Raw genomic sequence first — 14,897 nt, forward strand, 5'->3', positions numbered from 1 at the left:
AGTCCAAAAGCATTAATGGGAGCCTACTCTGCCAGACAGTGGGAAAACCGCGTTGACAAAGAAGTCCTTGGGTCCTCAAGGACCTCAGAGCTCAACTGGGGTACACAGATGTCCCAAGGTTATTACAGTCCAGTGTGCTTTATGTTGGGACAAGAAAGCCCTGGGGCCTGTGGGAGCCCAGTGGAGATAACCCAAGGGGTCAGCCAAGGACTCCCTGTGGAAACTTCTGGAACCAGAGTTCTATAGTCAGGTGAGGACAGAGGAGTGTTTGGGGGCAGGGGCTTAGCGGGTGCAGAGATGAGCAGGGAAGTGGTGCCAAGTTCATGATACAGAGAGACCTCCATGAGGAGTCGTGGGGCTGAGGGCAAGCAGGGACCACCCCCCGGCACCCCCTCTTCTCTGAAGCTGCCTTCTCATGCTTCTCCTAGCCCACCGCGTGTGTGGCCCTTACCTGTGGCATTGCACGTCAGATGAGCTGTCTGCCCCTCAGGGACCTTGACTGCCTCCTCCAGGTCCTGGTTCTCGATCCTGGGAGGCACTGCAAGAAGCAGGGAGACAGATGGCTACTGACCAGGGCTGGCTGAACGATTGTGAAGCGGGAAGACAAGAGGCCAGAACCAAGAGCCCAAGGCGGTGGCCTTCAATTCCCCGTGCCTCAGTTTCCCGTCCCACTGTGCCTGCTTCCATGGGGTCGTGAGTTCAATAAGTATCTGGTGTGGGCTGAGGGAAGTACCAGTGCCTCTAGGGGAAGGCCCTGGTCAGAGGAAGGCAGTTGAATGGTGTTGAGAATACTTGACCCCTGCCACTTGGGGTTAGTCTTTGCTGTTTCTGGGAAGTTCTATGGCAGCCTCAGAGCAGAGGTTGATGATCAGGCACAGAGGACAAAGCTTGGCCTCTCCCTCCTTCCTGTGCTGAGCCCCCTGCTACGGCATGAGCCCTAAGTCCTGGGCACGGGGCCCCCAGATGGGAGAGGAGGAATTCATGGGGTCCACAGGAGAATGGCGGTGTGACATACCCAGGACCTCGACGCTGAAGTTTCTCCGAACCTCCCCAGCCTCGCTGCTTGCCAGGCACGAGTAGAAACCTGTGTCTTGCTCCTGTGCCCGGGGCATCCTCAGCATCCAGCCACCTGGGGAGGAGGACGAGTGGGCTCCGTGGACAGCTACAGCAACCTCTGTCCTAGCTGGAGCCCAGGCTGCTCACCAGGAACAGGAGGGCACCAGGTGTTGTCATCAGACGTGTATGTGTCTGCCTCCCACAGTGCTCCTTTCCTCAGATGGGGAAACTGAGGCCCAGGAGGGTAAACGGATGGAGGGAGGCCCCTGGACGTTAGATGGGCACATGGGTAAACTTGAGGACAATGTTCTAGTAAGAAGGCTCTGTCCCCTGGCTACCCCTGGTTCTGGGGATTGACTGGGGCTAAAAGGACAGCAATGGGCTCTGCAGTCCTGGGCCAGGACAGGCAGACTGAGAAAAAAGCCTCCTTCTCCCAAGGACCTCTCAGAGGCAAGCCAGTTTCTCCCAGGGAAATACAATCAAGGATCATCTAAGAGCATGTCATATGGCTATTCCTGTGCCCAGGGCAGACATCACTAATGGATTGCCATGCTCCTTTTGGCCCTGATGCAGTCTCTGAATTCATATCACAAGGCGTTTGGCAGCCCCTACCAAGTGCTCAGAAGTGGTGCACGGGGGAGAATGTATTTGTCATCCCAGCTTTGGCTGCGTGCAACAACTGTTGAGTCACTGGCGCTGAAGCTGAGCTTCAGCGGGACACTGCCGTTTGATCCTCAGTTTCCCCATCTGTATACCAATAAGAACCATCACAAACCAGCTTTGTGGGCAGGATGAATACGCAGAGAAGGTGCTTGACTCAGCATTTCTAAAGTATGTTACTCTTCTGGAAGATGTTATAGATGTGCCCCGAGAATTTTTTTTTCCCTGCAGGACTTATCAGAACCTAAACTATGCAAAGAATCACTGTCAGTCTTCAGGAGGGGAACAGAGCCTGAAGTCTTTTCCGGACTTACTTAAGTCTAATTGCTTCTCCTGGAGTACCTCACCTAGCCAGTGTTTTTGGTTGCACTCTTGGGGGGCCAAGAGCTCAGTGGTTATCCTAACCAGGCCTGGCAGCAAAGGGTCAGAGGTCATGGACATGTGATAAACAGAGGCAAAGACAGAGGGCCAGACCTGATAACCAGACGCTCCCCTGGCTGGCACCTTACCTGCCAAGAGGTAGGTGTCCTCCCCAGGGCTGATGGGCTCCTCTCCTCGGAACCAGCGGACCCCTGGGGGTGGGACACCTGTGGCTTCACAGAGCAGCGTCAAGGGACTGTGCAAGGCAACAGAGACGTTGGTCAGTGGGTCCATGTGTCCGATGAGCTCTGGGGGCACTAGACACAGAAAGGAAACCACATATGGGGGCTGCACGCTCCTTCCCCGCCCCCAACAGCTCTCCGCTGCCAGGACCCTCACCCCCCATCAGGGACGTCCCAGGAGCAGAAGTGACAAGATCAGAGTGGCTCCCACTCAAGGGAGTGACTGGTGGCCACAGGCTGGGCTTTGGCTTCAGGCAAACACCTTAGGCCTCAGTTTCCCCACCCCCTCCGAGGGAGGCAGGAGGATTCAATGAGCACTTAGCACAGTGCCTATGCTGAGCAACAGGACGGGAGCTAGAGCCAGGGGTCCGCAGACACGCCCCTGAATCCACACAGCAGAGGTGAGTGACACTTCTACACTTTCTAAAGGATCCCTTCCAAAACGAAGCCACACTCTATCAGGCAGGGATAAGTGGGCGAGGCCAGGGACCCCTGGGAGGTAGAGGGGGGAAGGAGCTGCCAGAAAGCATGATGAGAGAGGCCTCCTTAAACCCAGCCCCGGCCACCTTATCTCTTAACAATTCTTGCCATCACCCTGAAGCATACAGTAAGAACTCAATCAAGGATTGGAATCAGAGGTGCCTGGGTGGCTCAGTGGGTTAAAGCCTCTGCCTTCGGCTCGGGTCATGATCCCAGGGTCCTGGGATCGAGCCCCACATCGGGCTCTCTGCTCTGCGGGGGGAGCCTGCTTCCTCCTCTCTCTCTGCCTGCCTCTCTGCCTACTTGTGATCTCTGTCTGTCAAAAGAATGAATAAAATCTTAAAAAAAAAAAAAAAAGACTGGAATCAGAAGGCTGTTGCAGCTACCTGAAAGTACCATATCACCTCTCCAGGCTTCTGTAGAGTCTGTTCCCTCTGCCCTGCACACTGTTCCCCTCACCACGGCACCTGGTTAATTTCTACTCAGCTTTTACATTTCAGCTAAAAAGTCGCCTCCTACAGGAGGCTGCCCTTACTTCCCATGACAGTGTTGGGGCTCTTCCTTGTGTCTCATAGACCCTGGATATCCCCCCACCCATCACATGAGTCATGCAAAACAGAGACTTCTGTTTCTCCAGGACCAGGAACAGAGTACGGGAACAGCAAGGAAGGAAGAGAAGGAGGGAGGAAATGAGGGCTATTTGGAGCCAGTCCTGATTCCGAGAGCAGTATTCAAGCCTTCCCCCAACAGCAGCCCCATCAGTGGCCTGACTCCTGGGAGAACAAGGGGCTGTGCCTGCCCGCTGGGCTGGCCTTGCCCTCTCCAGTCGGCCCCACTCCCCGCCCCCCTCCAGCTTGCAGCCAGTCCTCACCCAGCACGGAGAGCATAAACCTCCTCTCGGCCCTTCCGGCCACGTTCTCGGCCACGCAGCTGTAGCGTCCGCTGTGGGCAGTCTGAGCCCGCTCCACGTGCAGCTTCTGACTGTGATTCTGCAGCCGCAGGCCAGGCTCTGCCGTTAGCAGCTGGCCATCCCGTTCCCACGTCACCCTGGGCGGGGGCTTCCCGGTGGCGTGGCACTGAAGGGTGGCCTCTCCATCCTGGACCACAGAGACCTGCGTGTGGGGCTCCCGGGGGCCAGCGATCTGAGGGGGAACTGAGGAGAAAGCCCGTGAGGGCGGGCCGCCACTGCCTCTGCGCCACCGGCCACTTGCTCTGCGTGATCTTCAGGTGACCTCACCGCTCGGGGCACCGGTGTCCCCTTTCTATAATGGGGTCACAGCAGTGCCCCCTGCGCCCCACCTTCTGGCCCCTTCCACCCGGTTCAGGTCATCCCTGCCCCGCTCACCGTGAACCTCCAGCAGCTGGTCCTGGCTGCTGTTTCCCGCCACGTTGCTGCACTCACAGGTGTACGTGCCGTCCTGGGCCGGCTGCGCCTGTCCCAGGTACAGGAGCCGCCCCACAGCTGACACCTGCTCGAGGCCGTTCCCCTCCCCTGGCAGGGGCCGCCCTGGATGCAGTGAGAAAGAAGCCTCTGGTCCTTCCCCCCCGGAATGCTCGCCCTCCCCTCCCCGATCCTGGCCAACTCCTGCTCACGCCTTCAGGTGTCCGCTTCCACATCCCCCTCGAACAGGAAGTCTTCCCGGAATGACAAAGCTTTTCCCGGCACCCCCCACCCACCGAGCTCCCACAACCCCCAGGCTTCTCCCCTTCGCAGATCTGCCTGCAGGTCAGGGTCCCCTCTGAATTCCAGCCCAGCCTGGGCCTCCAGGGGGGCAGACCCCGCCTCACATCCTCCCTGGGATCCTTAGGGGCTCCCTGGGGCCTGACATGTAGTCGGGCTCAATGAAGGCGACGGAAGGATCCATCTGTCTAGCCGCAGTGAGCTGGGGAGGGACAGCAAGCTGCTCCCCCTTACCTTTTCTCTGTCCGTGTTCTCCCCCCTGCTGGCTTGCCTTGCTGCGCCCAGACGGATCCCTAGCCCAGATCTCTCCTCCAGCTCCAGACACCTCCCCCTGCCAGCCCGCTCGACATCTCACAGGGTGTCTAACAGAGGCCTCCAAATTAACAAGCCCCAAACCCCAGGTCTGCCCCCAGACCTGCCCTCCAGTCTCTCCCTCTCGGTGATGATGACACCCCTTCTCCTGACTCTCAGACCAAAACCTTGAGTTTCCCTGGCTCCTCCTCCTCACTTCCTATCCAACCCGGCAGGAAATCTGCCAACACTACCCTCAAAACGCATCCAGACTCTGAAGCCCTCTCACCACCCTATGGCTACCCGCCTGCTCTAGGCGGTCAGGATCTCCCGCCTGGAACCCTGCGCCAAGCCTCTCACGGGCCATCCTTGCTCTCAATGGTCTGTTCTCAGCATGGCCGGCAGGGTGAATTTGCTGGAGTATACACTGGGTTGTGTCTCTTCTCCATCCAGAGCCCTTACAGTAGCCCCATCCCTCTCCAGGTAAAAGTCAGGATCATTACAGTGACCTCCCAAGCAGCCCCCATCACTCTGGTGACCATCTCTGGCTACCTGTCCTCTTGCTGACTTGGCTCCAGCCCCTTCCCTCTTTGCCTGTTTGAAGAACAGGCCTATTCCTGCCCCAGGACCTTTGTACCTGCTCATACGTGAAATGTTTTTCCCTACAATATTCTCATGCTCATCCCTCCCTCACCTTCTTCAGTTTTGCTTGGTGAAACACCCCTGGCCACGCAGCCTGATATTGCAAACAGTTTCTCCCTCTTCTGCTTTTATTTTTCTCCACAGATCACACTTTTCATCAAAGTTATGCACTAATCTCTGTTTATTATCTGACTACCCCAATCCACCACCATATTTCCAATGCTTTGAAGGGGCCCTGGCACAAAGAGGCTCTCAGTAAATATTGGTTGAATGAATGAATCCCAAATATTTGTGGAGCTATTATCTTGTACCAGGTGCTGACCTGGAATTCAGACAGTGCCCCATGGGACTCAGACTCCTGGGACAGCAGACACTGAAGGACTGAGATGGCTACATGACAGGTTCACACACAGGGCCCATGTCCAGGAGGCCCTGCCCTGGCCTGGGGTGGGGGCCAGGGAGGGCTTTCTGGAATGACCAGTCCAACTCTCCCTGGCTAGGAAGCAGCTGAGGTCCCTGGCAGACTCGGGAACTGAGCAGACAGGGGCTGAAGGCAGCGTCTCTTCCCTAACCAGCATCCTTACCCCCCAGTGCCATAAGCCCCCCTATCTCCAGCTCAGTTAGGCCGGAGGCTGGGGCACCAAGCGAGGGCAAGGGGACACCGAGGGCAGGGCTGGGCGAGGGAAGCAATCATACCGTCCTTCTTCCAGGAGATCTTGGGGAAGGGGATGCCCCGACATTCACAGGACAGCCTGGTGGGTTGCCCCTCGGTCACGGTCAGGGTGCGGGGCTCCCTTGAGGGGAACACAGGAGGCACTGTGGAGGAACAGGGAGAGACGTGGGTGAGCCGTGGGCTGGAAAGGGAGAGGGACGGACAACGGAGAAAGCCTGTGTCCTGGGACCACTGAGGAAGCATCCCCCCAGGGGGCAGGGGGAGGGAGCCCAGACCAGTCCCCAAGACCCTCACCCCAGACGTTCAGATTGTAGTGCTTCTCCGAGTGGCCTGCCTGGTTCAGTGCCTCACAGGTGTAGCGGCCTGCGTCCCCCAGCTCCGCTCTGCTCACCTGGCCAAGAGCAAGAAAGACCCATTGGCGGGGGCAGCACAGAGATGGGGTTATCCCTAGACAGACTGTGTGACCTTGGGTAGGTCACTTTACCTGACTGCATTCCCCCCTCCCCCTCCTGGAACCCGGGGGCGATGCCACCACCTCCCCCATCTACTGCACCGTGACGCTTCCAGAAGCCACGGCTTGTGGTGGCCTGACGTGGGCCGGGCCCATGGAATGGGTTCCCCATAATGCCAGCCCTGCCAACCGCACCCCATTTCATTTCCACGCCCGGCCCTGCTAAGGACGATGGGCGCACGCCAGGCCGGCCCCTCTCCTGCCTTTAACCAGCTCCTGGCCTCTTTGGAAAGTCCAACAGGACAGAGCAGAAGGGGAGGTGGGGAATGAAGGAGGGTGGGGGCAGGAGATCCTGTCCTCAGAGGCCAGATCCTGACAGAAGGCCTGTGAGGAAGCTAGCCTGGGGCTTTGAGCAGTGAAGAGGAGGGAGGGCAGGCGTTCCCGGCGGAGGAAACCAAATCGAGGTGCTCAGAGTTGGGACCGATCGCGTCTCACAAGGTGGAGGGGGGGGTGATCACGTCCCTCTCCCCAGCTGATACGGACGAGCTGTCCTAGGGGCCGGCTTTGGTTTCAGAAGAATCCCGGCCACCCAGGAGAAAGGCGGCAAGGTGCATACGGGTGACGGACCTGAGGCCCGTGTGGTCAGAACGTTGCCTAAGGTGGCACGGCCAGGAGGCAGTGGGGCTGAAATGTAACTCCAGGCTGACCCAGAGTCCCTGACCAAAACCCCCTTTCCCTCGCCGGGCCAGGGGCCCGATGAAGGGCTCTGATGCCCGAAGGCCCGGAGGCTTCAGAACAAGGAACAAAAACAGGCGGCAAGACAAAGGCTCAGCTTTGTGGGGACTGTGGGAGGCCCTGCAGCAGCTTCTGACCAGGTCTGGAGGGTGTGCCCCGGGCCCTGGGTCACACTGAGCTGAACTGCCCTTGTCGAGGCCCCCGCAGGCCTGCCAGCACCCCAAGAGGCCACGGACCTCCAACAAGGCCTTGTCTGCGGAGAGGTGGACGCCGGGCCGCGGCTCCAGGGGGCGGCCATCCTTCCTCCAGCTCAGCACGGGAGGGGGCACGGCTTGGCTCTGGCACTCCAGGGTCACGGACTCGTTGGCCACGACGGACACGTTCAGCTCTTCCCCGAGGATGCTCGGGGGCGCTATGGCGGGGGGCGGGAGAGGAGGCTCAGGAAGGTGGGTGGGACCGGGGTCCACACCAGCAGGCGGGGAGCTCGCGTTAGGAGGGGGCCTCCGCCCTGAGCTGTAGCCCCCTTATCCTCCCCTCCAGGCCCTTCCCAGTCCTGCTCCAAGAGGAGGCCCCCAGACCCGAACAGTCTGGTGGGTCGTAGCAAGGTCAATATCCCACGTGCGATTTTGTGCGTGAGCGACACGAGACGTTACTGCCGAGGGAAAGTGCGCAAAGGGGACCCAGGATCTCTCTGTGTTAATGCTTACAGCTGCATGTGAGTTCACATGTGAATTTACAATTATCTCAACATTTTTTTAGAGCTCCAACATCTTTATTTATTTATTTATTTTAAGTTCTTTTGAAAAGCAGATCCCTGAGGCACCTTTTCCCCCAGTGAAAAATATAATCAGAGAGGTGTGGGAGTTAGGAAGACCAGGTCTGGGGTCAGAGCTCCTGGGCTGGAGTCCTGTGTCTACCACTCAGGCCCTGTGTGAGGCCCTGGAGATGTTATTACTCAGCCTCTTGGGGCCTCGATTCCCTCATCTGTAAAGCGGGACTAAAGAAAGTACCCACCTCACGGGGGCTCGGTGAGATTCAACGTAGTGAGAACTTCGGCACCCAATCCCTGTTAACTCTCACTCCAGCAAAGGGAAAGAGCTAGAATGGACGGCTTCCTCATCCCCTCCCCCCAAGGCTCTACGTCTCCCGGAGTTCTAGCGTGTACCTCCACAAAATCCCATAAGAGGGATTGTTAAAACAGCAGCGACTGTAACTGCGTGCTTTGTGAGGGCAGTGAATCCCAGAAGGCCCTCTAAAGCGGGTGCTACCTTCACCCTATTTCACAGATGAGGAGAGGGAGGCTCTGGGCGCCTGGGCGGCTCACTTGGTTAGGCATCCGACTCTTGATTTCAGCTCAGGTCATGATCTCAGGGTTGTGGGACCGAGCCCTGCATCAGGCTCTGTGCTCAACAGGGGGTCTGCTTGTCCCTCTCCTTCTGCTCCTCCCCCTGCTCGCTCTCGCTATCTCTCAAATAAATCAATAAAATCTTAAAAAAAAAAAAAAAAAGAAAGAAAGGGAGGTTCAGAGAAGCAGAGCGACTAGCCCATGCTCACAGAGCTGGGAAGGGACCGAGGCAGGATTTGAACCCCACGTTTGTGACACTCATGAGCTCCTAACACGCACCCGACTGCTTTTCCAGAACGCAGTTACCCTCTTTGACCTAGGACAGTGAGGACATCTGATTCCTGATGTGGCTCGGTGCTCTTCCTGCCACGTCTCGCACCTCCCGCCTGCCCCCTGAGCACGGACGGAGCTCCTGGCTGTGCAGCGGCCTGCCTGCCCGCCCACGATGGGGGAGCTCCCCTCCACCTGACCCCCATGAGGGTAGCCACAACCTCGGGCTGGTGCCTCCTACATCCAACGGCCCCTCGCTTTTCGGATGGGGTGGGGGTGCCCCCAGCCCCAGCTTCTTGAGCCACTGGACTGGACCAGACAGCACCCGAGCCTGAGACTCACTGTGGACATAGAGCACGACGTCCCTGCGGTCCTCGCCCACCGCACTCACGGCCACGCAGGAGTAGCTGCCAGAGTCCGAGGCCCGGGCACCGGCCAGGGTGAGGACCCGGCCCCCAGGAAAGACCTGCACGCCCAGGAGGAAGCCGACGTGAACTTGGGAACCTCAGGGGGCAGCACCCACACCAGCCCAGTGGGCTCCAGACCCCAGAGCTCCCCCCAGTGCAGGGGAACCTGGAACTGTGCCCAGACCAAGGGTCCGCTGCTGGCCGGTGGGCAAATGACATCAGTGCCCCAGAAGAGTCCTCTAGAACAGTGCTACAGCTAGTGAGCCCCTGAAACGGGGCTGAACCCCAAGGATAAAATATACACACAACAGACCTCAAGAGCCAGGACACAAAGAAAAATGTAAAATATCTTGATAATTTCTATATTCGCCATGATGAAGAGATTTTTGGATAGTTTGGGTTAACTAAAATATGTCATTAAAGTTGGTTTCATGTGGCTACTAGAAAATTTAAAATTACATATAGGGATGGCTCGGGGCGCCTGGGTAGCTCAGCGGGTTGAGCATCTGACACGGTTCCGGCTCAGGTCATGATCTTGGGTCATGGGATCGGAGCCCCGCCTCGGGCTCCATGCTCAGCCAGGAGTCTTCTTGAGACTTTCTCTCCCTCGGCCCCTCCTCCCCATGCACGCTCTCTCTCAAATAAACAAATACATCTTTTAAAAGTTACATATAGCGCTCGTACTGGGGGCATGCGTTATGTTTCTGAAGACTGAAGCTCTCAGCTCTCCATCTGGCAGCTCTCCTTCCTCCCTCGGGGGAACTGTCCTTGGCAGCCCCTGTTTCTCCCTCATCTTGGAGCTCCCCGGGCCCGACCTCTGCTCCTAGTTACCTAGTGAGGCCCCAGGGAGGAGAGCGAGGGCTGCCCAGCCTGCTGACCTGGAGGCCTGAGGCCCCTGCAGTGGACACGGGATTTCCATCCTTCAGCCACATCAGCGTGGGGCTGGGGGTCCCGGTGGCATCACAGGTCAGCCGGACCGGGGCGTTGAGCGGCACGGGGCCTGGCAGGCTGGGCGGCAATGTGATTCGGGGAGGCACTGCAGGGTGGGGGGGACACAGGGCACAGGGTGAGCCTCTGGCCGGGGCACCCCATGGAACACACAGCCACAAACAAAAGTGCAGGGACTGTCACTCCCAACACGGGTACATCACTCCATAGCTCTCAGGGTGCTCATCTCGTCCTTATAATACCACCATGAGCACTTGAACTTGGGTCTTCTGGTCAGCATGAGGTGATTATTATGGGGATGGCATGGGGTAACAAGGCTGAAGATCCCTGGGCAGAATTGATGGAAGGATGATTGATGGATGGATAGAGAGATAATGGATAAATGGAAGGAAGGATAGATTATAGGTGGATGGATGGATGGATGGATGGATGGATGGATGGATGGAGGATGGGTAGGTAATGGATAGATGGATGGATGATGGATGGATGGAAGGACAGGGAGTGGATGGATGGATGGATGATGGATGGATGGATGATGGATGGATGGATTGGTGGAGGATGGATGGATGGAAGGACAGGGAGTGGATGGATGGATGATGGATGGATGGATGATGGGTGGATGGATGATGGATGATGGATGGATGGATGATGGATGGATGGATGATGGATGGATGGATGGATGGATGGATGATGGATGATGGATGGATGGATAATGGATGGATGATGGATGGATAGATGGATGGATGATGGATGGGTAGGTAATGGGTAGATGGATGGAAGGACAGAGAGTGGATGGATGGATGGATGGATGGATGGATGGATGGAAGGACAGGGAGTGGGTGGATGGATGATGGATGGATGGATGATGGATGATGGATGGATAGATGGATGGATGATGGATGGATGGATGATGGATGATGGGTGATGGATGGATGGATGGATGGAAGGACAGAAGGAAGGAAGGTTGGATGGATGGATGAACAGACTGACAGACAAATGGACGGAAGGGCAACTTTCAGGACAAGCACCCCTGCAGTCCCAGGGCAGCTCACCGTTGACCCGTAGCCCATACTGCAGCTCTGTGCTTCCTGCCACGTTGGCGGCCACACAGCGGTATCTGCCAGCGTCAGAAACCCGTGCCCGCTCCATGTGGAGAGCTCTGCCATCAGCTGACACCGTCACTCCCTTCCGGGCAGAGACAGGCTGGCGGCCCTTGAACCAGGAGATATCTGGGGGAGAGGAGAGAGACGCAAGCGCTCCGACCAGCCCTTTAGACTGTGCCCGGATAACGAGCACCCATAGAAGGCTCCAGGGGCGGGCCACACCGTGTGCCTTTATTTCAGGCACCGGGGCAAGCCGGAGTTCTCCAGGAAGGAGGCTGGGGTGGAACAGGGTAGTGCTGTCTGGGACGGGACACGGGCAAGGGGGAAGTTCCATGGGATGGAGCCTGGGGCAGCCAGGAGCAAGGAGAGTCATAAGCCAGCCCAACCCCTGCAAATCCTCTCCCTGCCAGGAAACCAGGAGGGAGACCTTGAGAGAGAAACATGGTGCACTCCAAATCAGCGTCTTTGTAGGCCTGGGCCAATGGAGCCTCAGTTTCCCAACGTCCTGCCAGCGCCCACCCTGTCTCACACCCAGCCCCAAGTTCCTGGCCTTTCCCCAGCTGCTGGTCTAGAGAAGAGCCCAGACAGACAACAGCTCAGACAGTTGGCCCCAGGGCAGTCCTGTGCACTTGCAAACTCTGAACAGAAGCCCCCGTACATTTGCTCCAGACATCAGCGCACATGCTCTGGGCCCTGGCGGTGACCGGCATATCGAAACGGAAGAGAGGAAAATTTGGGAAATGGGGGAAAAGCCTCCTGAGTGCTTGCTGTTCTTTCCACTTGCCTGGGGTACCGGCCAGCCTCATTGGATGGGGAGCTGGGCCCGGTTTGGGGATGGCTTTCAGCCCAGAGGAGGGGTCTTACCAGGAGGGGGCACGCCCGAAGCCAGACACTCCAAGGTTACTGAGGCATTTTCCAGCACTGCCTTGTTCAGCGGGCCCGGCTCAATGTTGGGGGGCACTAGGGGAGACAAGGAGAGCCCGTCTGTAGTGTCTGTGGCCTCTGGGGAATTCCTCCCAGCCACCCCTGGTGTCCCTCCCTGGCCTTCCCAAAGGGTCTGGGCAATAAAAGCCCCAGACGGCTCATGTCCCCTGAGGGAGGAACCCTGCTCCTGAACCTGCACAAGAACAAAGACATTGGGCTGTGATCTTTATGGTGGGGACACAACGGGGACAACCCCAGCGCCAAGCGCCGTGGGGACCACCAGCAGCCGGCGTGATGGAAATTGACAAGTCTGGGGACATCAACAAACCCAAGAATGAGTAACATAAGCAAAGGTTAAGTCTGAAGGCAGACAAGGACATGCTGGTTTTTTAAATTCCTTTCCCTGCCCCCAACCCCCCAGGGCAGCCCCTGGCGATCCTGTGAGGATCGCCCACCACCGAGCACCCTTGTCCTCACCCAACACCTTGAGAGCCACGTCCCTTCTGCTCTCGCCGGCCAGGCTAGTGGCGGCACAAGTGTAGAAGCCTTCGTCGTTCAGGTCCACCTTCTCGATCTGCCGGCGGGGGAGGGATGGGAGAGTGTGGCGTGGGGACACGGAGCCCCAGACTGGAGGGTGGTCAGAGGGACGCTGGGACGTGGGGCACAGCCGGGTTGCTGCCGACCCCAGCGGTGGGAGGGGACAATTGAGGGGACAGTTCGGCTCTGGGGGTGGAGTTCTAGACTCTGCGTTCAGATTCCAATACTTCCCTTCTCCCCCATATCCTTCAGATACTGAAGCCATCAAGGGCCCCCTCCCCTCCTCAGGCCCACCACCCAGCGCTCATCCTGCCCCCAGGCTACCAGGCCCCCCCTCAGGGTCACCAGGATCTCTAAAAAGTGACCCCTCCACCTGTGTTCTTGCCCACCAGCCCTAGGGTCCCTGAACGTACCTGCAGTTTCCCCCCCAAGGCTGCCAGGGCCACCCCATCCTTCCACCAGCGGAGACTTGGGGTGGGTACCCCAGTCCCCACACACTGGAGGGTCACAGGCTGCAGGAAAGGGACTGTGATATTGTCGCCCCCAACGATGGCCGCCAGTGGGAGCTCTGGGCAGGGGGAGAGGCAGAGAGAGCCCAGGTCAGGGTCGGGATGGGTGCAGTGAGCACCCAACCTTCCCCTCACTGCCTGGGGAGTAGCGAGCATCCTTACAGGGCCAGTCTCTGGCCTCTGTTCACTCAACTCAACAGACGCTTGGCTTAGGGGGAGAGCACCAAACCAGGAGGCAGCAGAGCAGGTCTTCCCCTTTAAAATTCTCCTACCCATCCCCCCACCCATCCACCTGTGCCTCGAGCCTCTCTTCTGCACCAGGGACCACAGTGCTGCCTTCCCAGAGCTCCCAGAGCTGGGCAGGGGACAAGGACAACACAACAGGCCATTTGATAAGACAGCAGGTGGCACGTTAGGCAGGGCGGCGGATCAGAACCACAGTGGGATCCAGGAGAGCTTCCTGGAGGAAGGGGTGTTTGAAGACAGACCTGAAAGGGGGGGGGGGGAGCCAGGCCAGCAAAGAGGAAGAGAGAGACTATTCCAGGCTGAGGAAAGAGTATCTGCAGGCTTGGAGGCAAGAAAACTGATGTATTTAAAGAATTGACTGAAGTTCAACAGGGTCAGCGGGCAGAGAGCGAGCGGAGAGGGGGCGGGCAGGGGAGGGGAGGGAGGGCCTATGGACAGACACGTGACACGCGGAGAAGCGGCTGAGGCCCGCCTCTTACATCTGTGTCTCTTCGGGGAGCTGGAAAGCCACACCGAGAAACGCCATCTAGAGAAGACCAGCCCGGGCCCCTCCCTCACCCGCCGGGCCGCCAAGGGCACGGATGTTCGCGGCCCTCGGGCCCTGCCCGCCCCCGGCATCTCAGGCGGCCCCCGCCCCCTCACCCAGCACCGACAGCTCCACTTCAGCCCCTGCGGTGCCCGCCTCGTTGGTGGCCTGGCAGGCGAAGAGGCCCTCGTGGCCCAGTTCCACGTGGCTGATGCGCAGCGCGGCCCCCCGTGAGGTCACCTCCACCCCAGGCAGCTCCTCCGCCGGGCGGCCGTTCTGCAGCCACCTGAGGAGGGTGGGGAGGGGAACGTGTCGCTCGGCCTGGGCCCAGGGAGGGCAGGGCGGGCAGGATCTCCCTGGCTCTGTGGCCTCCCTTATACCCCCGGGCAGGGGGGTGCCCCCCATCCCCACCGACCCCGCACCCCAGCCCTGGCCTCCAGCAGCCCATACGCACTGCAGAGTAGGCACGGGGGAGCCTGAGGCCTGGCAGAAAAGTTCCAGGGGCTGTCCCACGTGGGCGGTCACCTGGCCCGAGCCTTCAGCCACCAGGAGCTGTGGGGGCACTGGAGGGCAGGGCCCAGCGTTGAGAGCTTGTGCCTGGGCAAACCCAGTCCCCAGCATCTTCCAAGCAAGACCCAGACCTCACCCTTCAAGTCCCCCCGGAGGCCTTCTGGGACCATGGGGTGAGTGGCCCTTCTGGTCTCCCCACAGGCTTAGCCTGTTCATTAAATGTCTGTCTCCCCACCAGACGGAGGCCTCAGGAGTCTCGTCTGTCTTGTTCTCTGCTTTGTCTCCAATACCACATGGGCCT

General features: G+C 58.6%; 1 protein-coding gene across 2 annotated transcripts in view; it reads right to left on the reverse strand.

Moving 5' to 3' along the window:
* HMCN2 (hemicentin 2) overlaps positions 1-14,897 on the reverse strand; it is a 145,774-nt gene that overhangs the window by 52,829 nt on the left and 78,048 nt on the right. For both annotated transcript variants that reach the window (XM_046023022.1, XM_046023021.1), the window contains exons 33-48: positions 14,541-14,649; positions 14,203-14,372; positions 13,219-13,373; positions 12,746-12,842; positions 12,209-12,304; positions 11,294-11,470; positions 10,172-10,329; positions 9,229-9,352; positions 7,508-7,683; positions 6,380-6,476; positions 6,109-6,228; positions 4,144-4,305; positions 3,670-3,951; positions 2,226-2,393; positions 1,016-1,129; positions 452-538 (exon numbers count right to left, since the gene is read on the reverse strand). In XM_046023022.1, coding sequence (XP_045878978.1) covers positions 452-538; positions 1,016-1,129; positions 2,226-2,393; positions 3,670-3,951; positions 4,144-4,305; positions 6,109-6,228; positions 6,380-6,476; positions 7,508-7,683; positions 9,229-9,352; positions 10,172-10,329; positions 11,294-11,470; positions 12,209-12,304; positions 12,746-12,842; positions 13,219-13,373; positions 14,203-14,372; positions 14,541-14,649 — 2,292 coding nt within the window. The remainder of the gene's footprint in view (positions 1-451; positions 539-1,015; positions 1,130-2,225; positions 2,394-3,669; positions 3,952-4,143; positions 4,306-6,108; positions 6,229-6,379; positions 6,477-7,507; positions 7,684-9,228; positions 9,353-10,171; positions 10,330-11,293; positions 11,471-12,208; positions 12,305-12,745; positions 12,843-13,218; positions 13,374-14,202; positions 14,373-14,540; positions 14,650-14,897) is intronic.

The sequence above is a fragment of the Meles meles genome, chromosome 11, assembly GCF_922984935.1.
Source record: "Meles meles chromosome 11, mMelMel3.1 paternal haplotype, whole genome shotgun sequence".
NCBI lineage: Eukaryota > Metazoa > Chordata > Mammalia > Carnivora > Mustelidae > Meles > Meles meles.